The 7,063-nt window shown below is 37.2% G+C and overlaps 1 protein-coding gene across 7 annotated transcripts; it reads right to left on the bottom strand.

The window, feature by feature from the left end:
• Positions 1-880: 880 nt before the first annotated feature.
• On the bottom strand, positions 881-4,723 carry LOC112175491 (serine racemase). 7 transcript variants are annotated; one of them, XM_040509970.1, is made up of 8 exons: positions 4,572-4,716; positions 3,876-4,063; positions 3,674-3,760; positions 3,358-3,588; positions 2,792-2,868; positions 2,497-2,683; positions 2,143-2,345; positions 881-939 (listed from the first exon to the last, which is right to left on the bottom strand). In XM_040509970.1, the coding sequence occupies exons 1-8, from the start codon at positions 4,644-4,646 to the stop codon at positions 896-898; spliced, it is 1,092 nt and encodes a 363-aa protein (XP_040365904.1). In that variant the 5' UTR covers positions 4,647-4,716; the 3' UTR covers positions 881-895. The 7 variants fall into 7 exon arrangements, with proteins under 7 accessions (XP_040365904.1, XP_040365905.1, XP_040365906.1 ...); XM_040509971.1 differs by lacking the exon at positions 881-939 and adding an exon at positions 1,070-1,310; XM_040509972.1 differs by lacking the exon at positions 881-939 and adding an exon at positions 1,072-1,385 and having other exon boundaries at positions 4,572-4,715.
• Between the last annotated feature and the right edge of the window lie 2,340 nt (positions 4,724-7,063).

The following is a 7,063-nucleotide window of genomic DNA, read 5'->3' as shown; positions in this document are numbered from 1 at the left end:
ATAGATCCAAGTATATCATTACGGAACAAATTATAGTATGTGTTGGATTATTTGGTGTATGATAATCGACTATAGCGTTCATAATGACATTTCATGAAGAATAAATTGGAGTATTAGCAAAGGAATTAACATTTAAGCCACAGCTTTTCTGGACCTAATTATGTTGATTTTTATGTTACGAAATTTGAAGGGAATGAAGACTCTACTCCTTTTCAGTAACGCATGTGGTTTTCATAAGATACGTGCATGCCTCCGCACCAATGCTTGTGTCCCTTCGTTATCAAAGTCTGAAATCAATTTAAGACGGAAAAGGCAAACATATATTTTGTCGGTGTCAAATGAAAAGACGACATCTCACTTTCTGGTCTGAACACTAAGACGACACCTCTAAATCATTTATCGTCACAGACATGATTGCCTAACCAGTATTTTGAACGGCTCTGGTAATTATGAATTGCAGTGCAGAAAGAGAGAGAGCTTGTGAAACATGCCCGGAAATATAGGGCTCTGAGTTTTAATACTCCGAAATATTGTAGAATTTCGTATGAATCGAGTATAACAGCACATGATCATGTCATTGATAGATGTATCCAATGTAAATGATGAAATTTGAGCTCATTTGTGTTAAGTCCTCATGCAAGGGGTTTTGAATTCGAATTACTCTTTGAATCGTCAATTCTTTACTATTGGTTTCGAAGGTGCATAATAGATTGCATTGAGTGTAAGCATGTTTAACCAGGTATCGGATACTTGTTTGCAAGAGATTATGGATTTGAACCATCCGGATTCCCAATCTCCACTTCTTTGTTGGTTTGTAAGGTACTTGATATACAACCATTACCAGCCTAATTGAATATCAGAGACTTGTGTGGAAGAGGTCATGGATTCATATCCTCTAGTTCCCATTTCTACAATAATCGGTTTGCAAGGTGCTTGTACCTATTATTGGCCGAACAGAGAATCAAATACTTGTATGCAAAAAGTTTATGAATACAAAACTTTAAATCCTCCTATTGCTAATTCCCACCTTTTTTGTTGATTAGTAGTGTGAAGAGAATAAACTTATCCAACGAGTGAAGAACCAAGAACTTGAGTACTATATTGAGTCACTGGCTAAACATGTCTAAATCCCTTACAACTGTGACTTGCATATATACAAGATGCTTGAGCTTGACCATAAAATCTGAATGTTAGGTTTTGGAAGTCGCTGACAAATACAATACAAGACCAATGAGTCAATGACTTGCAGTCTTGCACAATTAGCAAAGGCCTATCATCCTCAGTCATCTTGCTTCATTAATGCTTTGGACCTGTGCAGGACCCAATCACATCTTAATGGTCCCAAATGTATATAAATGGAGTTGACTACCTCATTTATTTTGTTGCTGTCCAATTGCAAAACCATATAGTACATCAACTTGCAAAGCTCAGTATAGATCGAGTGGTAGACATACAACCAATTTCTAAGCTACATAGTAATTGAAGCATTCAATAACAGACTGAATGAGATATAGGATTGAACTAGGACAAGAAGAAGAAGTAAAATTGCAAGAATTGTAGGCCTTTTCATGTAAGAACCAAGAAGCAAATCTTACAAAGATATAGCTAGTGTGCAAGATTGGCTTGTCAGAAAGTCTCAGAATTGTATTGAATTTGAGTAAATGCAGAATCATATCAGTACAATATCTGTGATGTACTTTATTTTGGTGTCTCCGAAATTGATCAGGACCAAGCTAAGCCCAGAAAGCTCATTAGTAGCTAGGCCTTCTTGTGATGTAAAAATAGCAGAGTTAAGCTTGGCCCACAATTATGAATGTAATTCTTTTGAGCCTCTAGCAAAACATGTGTTATATATAAAGGTTGTTTTTATCAAACTGTGAAGGCAGGTAATCCTCAGAGAGAATATTCAAACATATACCAAGACTCCCAAAAGGTAGCCTTAATTTCTGAGATTTTCTTTTTCCAGGTCTAAACAAATAATGAGAAGAAATAACAGCAGAAAAGAGAACAGCTAGTGACGTACCTAAAGGTTTTTCATTATGACATGCTAGGAGAAAGTATCGGTATTAATCGAAAGAGAATTCGAAAACAAGAAAAGTTATTTTGTGTATGAATCCCATATGATGCCTAGATCAACATTACCTCCAGAAAGAATGATTCCTATATTGGTGCAATCCTTCCATGCAGGATTGTTCTTGAAACTATCAGATAAAACAGCTGCGAGGCCTATTGCTCCACTAGGTTCTACTGCAACCTTCAGAATCTCGTAACAGAGTTTCATTGCATTTATTATCTCCTTGTCCTCTACAGTTACAATGCCATCGACAAGATCTCTTACAATTGGCCTGGTCCAGTAGAAGATAGACCAAGTTAATGTATGGTAATTGCCAAGCATGTGTAGAAGTGCATTTAAGAACAAGTGAAGCAGGAATTTCATAAATGGCAAGCTGAAGATAAATTCTAATGACCCATTTGAATACTTAAAATTTCCTTTACCAGGTCAGATCTCCCAGAAAAGCTCGAAGTCCATCTGCTACAGTGTTGGTCTCAGACAATGTTATTATCCTTCCAGCTTCTTTGGATTGAGCTGCATCATTAGCTCCCTCAGGTTCAGCAGCAAAAACTCGAATGGCAGGATTGATGGACTTAGCAGCTAAAGCCACACCTGATATCAAGCCACCTCCTACATGTGTATATCTAACATGAGAAAACAAAGCTCACAAATCATCAACGAAAAAATATTAAGAACGAACAATCATGAAATCTGGTGATTAAATGTATCGACACAAACCACTTATGGGAACTACAATAGCATCTAAATGTGGAACTTGTTGCTCCAGTAACTCCAATGATATGGTACCCTGGCCACTGCAAGAACAATTAAGTTACGTATTTTAGTATGTGGTGCTCTGCCACATAGTGTTGATAGGAACTATAACAGTGTCTAGTGCATTCAACTACAAGAGATAAGTACTTATTTCGTTACTGTAATTGAGTTACTTTACTATTAGGAACTAATCTAGGTAATACTTGCTAAGAAGTAATCAGGGCATATCAGCAGTTTTGGTGTACTTGGTGACAATGTGCATATCAGCAGCTAGTACAACTAATCATAATACAGTCTTGATTTGGATATCCATAATGAAAACACAAATTCTCTCACTGCAAAGCAGCATGTTTATATTGTCTTGATTTCGTTCAACACAGGAGAGTCTCATCAGGCATCCAAACTTTCAATTACATATAGTGCAAAACAAGCTGATTGTTGTTCAAAATATTTCCACTTTCCCTAATCAAGATCCACAAAGTGCAAACATATGCAGTTAAAAAAAAAACAACTAAAAGTCACTCTCGTACCTTATTATGCGCCTGTCATTGTAGGGATGTAGAAGAACTGCGCCAGTTTCTTGCAGTACCTTGGCTGCAGTACTTTCCCTCGACTGCATTGTTGGCTCACTCCAGATAACCTGGCCACCGTAACGCACGACATTCTCAACTTTGCATTTTGGAGCATTTTTCGGTATAACTATATATGCAGGAATACCCCGTAGTTTTGCAGCGAAAGACAATGCTGCAGCATGGTTACCACTAAATTTGGAGGAAAATATCAGGTGATAATCACATAAGCTAGTCAAAGAAAATGACCATCCGAAGAAAAGAGCCCAAAGAGAACCTGCTATGTGTTACAACCCCCTTAGCAGCCTGATCATCATCAAGTGAAAACACGGCATTGCAAGCGCCTCTGAATTTGAAAGCGCCACTGTATAACCACATAATAACAAGTATTATTATCCGAGGAAGCCTTAATGAAGACCAAAGCTACTTGAGAAATATACATACTCACAAACATCATGAACTGCTAAATGGCTTCTCACCCCTTTTGGAAACATTCACATTTGAAAAACAGCTGTCTTCCTGAAAGAAGATTCAAAGTTTCAGAGGACAGGACTGGAGTTTCGTGTATGAACGGCTTGATGCGTGCCTGTGCTTCCTTTATAGACGAAATATCAGCAGCATATTTTATCTCCCTCATTTGACTCTCTGCTTCCATCTTTAAGACTATCTTGATTTGAAACACAAATCAGAGAGAACTTTTAGCAACTCCTTAACAAAACCTGACAATGATTTTAATACCAAACCTAAATCCCAACCTCTACAAGCAAAAGAAAGACATTTTGGGATTCTTATGATAATATTAGTTCAAAACTGCAACACAAATTAAATAGATACTCATAAAAGCTTAAAAATTTGTGATTGAATCCCCTAGTACACTCCAAATCATCGATTCTATACACAAAATGAGCAAAAATGAATCACACCCATCAATTCTTGAACCATGCTGAGTTAGTTCAGGTCCAGATGAGTGGAACCTCATTGGCCAAATGGGTATTCAAGATTATGCAATTCAACCTCTATCTCAAGCTTTAGTTTCACTTTCTTTCCAAGCAGTAAAGGGTTCAATGGGCTTTGCATAAATTTTCCAAGTAGTTACAAAGCAAGAGTGAGCTATATGATTCATAATTCATCAAAGACAAAACATTTTGAGAGAGTTTCAAATTTCAAGAACTTACAGTACAATCCAAGAGCCCAAATATCCCAGCTGATAAATTGGTCTGCTCTGCTATTTTCCCAGTTTTAAAGCTCATAGACCCGTTTGGTCGGCAGGAATGTCAAAATAGGAAATGATTTACTTTCATTTCCAGGCCTATATGGATTAGAATAGGTATTGGTATTTCTATGTACGTGTTTGGAACATTATTGGAAATTAAATTTTGAGATTAATTTTCTAGTCCTATTGTAGTGCATTTGACAGTGGAAAATGGAATGAGAATACCACCTGTGACTAGATAATTATATTCAGGCTTTATGAGGGGGTTAGGCTCTGTTTGGGATTGCTTCGCTTAAAAAAAAATCAGTTTTTGTTCAAAAAATTAGATTTTATTGTGTTTGGTAAATAAATAAAAAGCAGCTTTAATTGAAAATTATAAGTCACTGGCAACTGATTTTAGAAGCAGCCCAGATATTGTTTTTAGAACCTGCCGTGGATCAAAACATGTCCTGCAGTTGTTTTATGTACTGACAACACTTTTAAAAATATCATTTACCAAACGCGAAACTGTTTTAATTCACAGTTGATTATTCTCACAATACAGCAGCAACCGTTTTTTTTTAAGTAACAGCAATCTCAAACTAGCCCTTAATTTCCAATTATATCTCATTTTTGTTTCCTTTTCAATATCTAATAACAACCAAACGGCACTATTAAATGTAAATTGAAATTAATTTTCATTCCATACCATGATTTTCTGCCTTCTATACGGGGCTATGTATTTCAACAATAGAGGCATAGAGCAGCCAAAATACTCCGTCAACCGACGGGAGTCAAACGACAAATAAAACTGCGTCGTGGGCTAGAACAAAGTCCGGTACAAATTACGACTATAGAGGGATACAAGCCCAATTAAGTATTATCCATTTAAATAACAAGAAGAAACAAAAATACTTGGTATCCTAGTCATTCGCTAATTCCTTGTTTAAAGATATTTATTCTCCACTATATACTTAACCTGCTGAATTAGTTGATTAGAGAACGATTCTCTCCTCTTAGAAGAAGTTATAAGATAAGAGACTATGCACTATGCGCGCAGCCGCGCATGGGTAATGGGGGACTTGCGATTTTAGTCATGCTGTCTGTGTGGACATCTACTACACTATTTATTTAGAAAGTAAGTCACCCTAGTATATTAAACAAACGACATTTTGGTGCAGCACCTAGAAGGCTAGAAACGACCACATTATTTAATAAAAGTTTCTTATTCATGAATGATTATGTTACTTCACCTACTATAATACAGTTATCATATAGATGTATTTGTTAAGATTTCTTTTTCATGCAGGACGATATTTGTTAAGGAAACAAAACTTAAGAGCATGTTCAGCGGTTTGGTGGTGACCGGCCTCCACCTAGGATTGGTGAGGTGGTGAACATGAATTCCCAAAAACAAGCTTCCACCGGTTCAACCTTGACTAGCCAAACCAAGGCTTTTCGTGACCCAAGCTAAGAAAAATGTCAAGCCCGTGACAAATTCCTTAACCCAGCATTGCCAGCTGCCAGCTCGGCCCAAAATCAATTGTGGATGACGTTAGCGACTGCTGTGGAGAGAGAGACGCAACGTCAAACCCGAAACGAATCCAGATACTCCAATCCTAAGAACTTAATCCAATTCGAAAACTAATCACACAAACAGGTAGAGCATGATGAGAGGATGAGTTTGTTGGCGTGAGTCATACTTACCTTATTTATGTAGATATTCTGTAATATTCTGTGATATGTAATATTATGTAATATCTGTAGTATTATTAGGTTTACTACTTACCTTAGGAGTAGTACTTGTCTTATCAGAATTTGTATATAATTCCTTCTTGTAAGGTGAATAAAAATCTGAGAGTTATTCAGTCAAAATTATCTCTTGTTCTTCGTTATCTTTGACTTGGTATCAGAGCAGAGATCTGATCCTGGACTCTGACTCATTGTTCTTTGATCCTTGACCCTTGTTCTTTGTGCTTGAATTTGTTCCTTGTCCTTTGATCCTTTCATCACCGTTGCCTTCTTAAAATTCTGTTGTTTTTGTTTCCTTCCGCTGCGTATTCACCATGGTGAAAGATCAAGACGTTTCTCCCAGGTTCTCCTCAAATCTGACTTGCAACTACTGCAAGAATCCAGGCCACATCAAAGCAAGTTGTTGCAGGTTGGTTGGTTTTCCAGCAGGCTACTTTGATAGGCCCCGACGTCAGGACAACAAACCCAAGGGAAAGGTTGTTGTTCATCTTGTTCAAGACCAAGATTACTCTGCGGTGACAAAACCAGATCACACCAACTTTGCTGGTAAGGATACCGCATCCATAAGTCGTGGTGGTAATGGTAAGGTTGGAGCAGCTTTAAAATTTTCTAGCTTTACTGGTGGCAATACTTGGATAATTGATTCTGGAGCATCTGACCATATGACCTATGATCGTAGTTTCTTTCTTTTTCTCAATCCACCCTCTATTTCCTCTGTTGTCA

The sequence above is a fragment of the Rosa chinensis genome, chromosome 7 (genome assembly GCF_002994745.2).
Source record: "Rosa chinensis cultivar Old Blush chromosome 7, RchiOBHm-V2, whole genome shotgun sequence".
Lineage (NCBI taxonomy): Eukaryota > Viridiplantae > Streptophyta > Magnoliopsida > Rosales > Rosaceae > Rosa > Rosa chinensis.
This window is presented reverse-complemented; position numbering and strand designations above follow the sequence as displayed.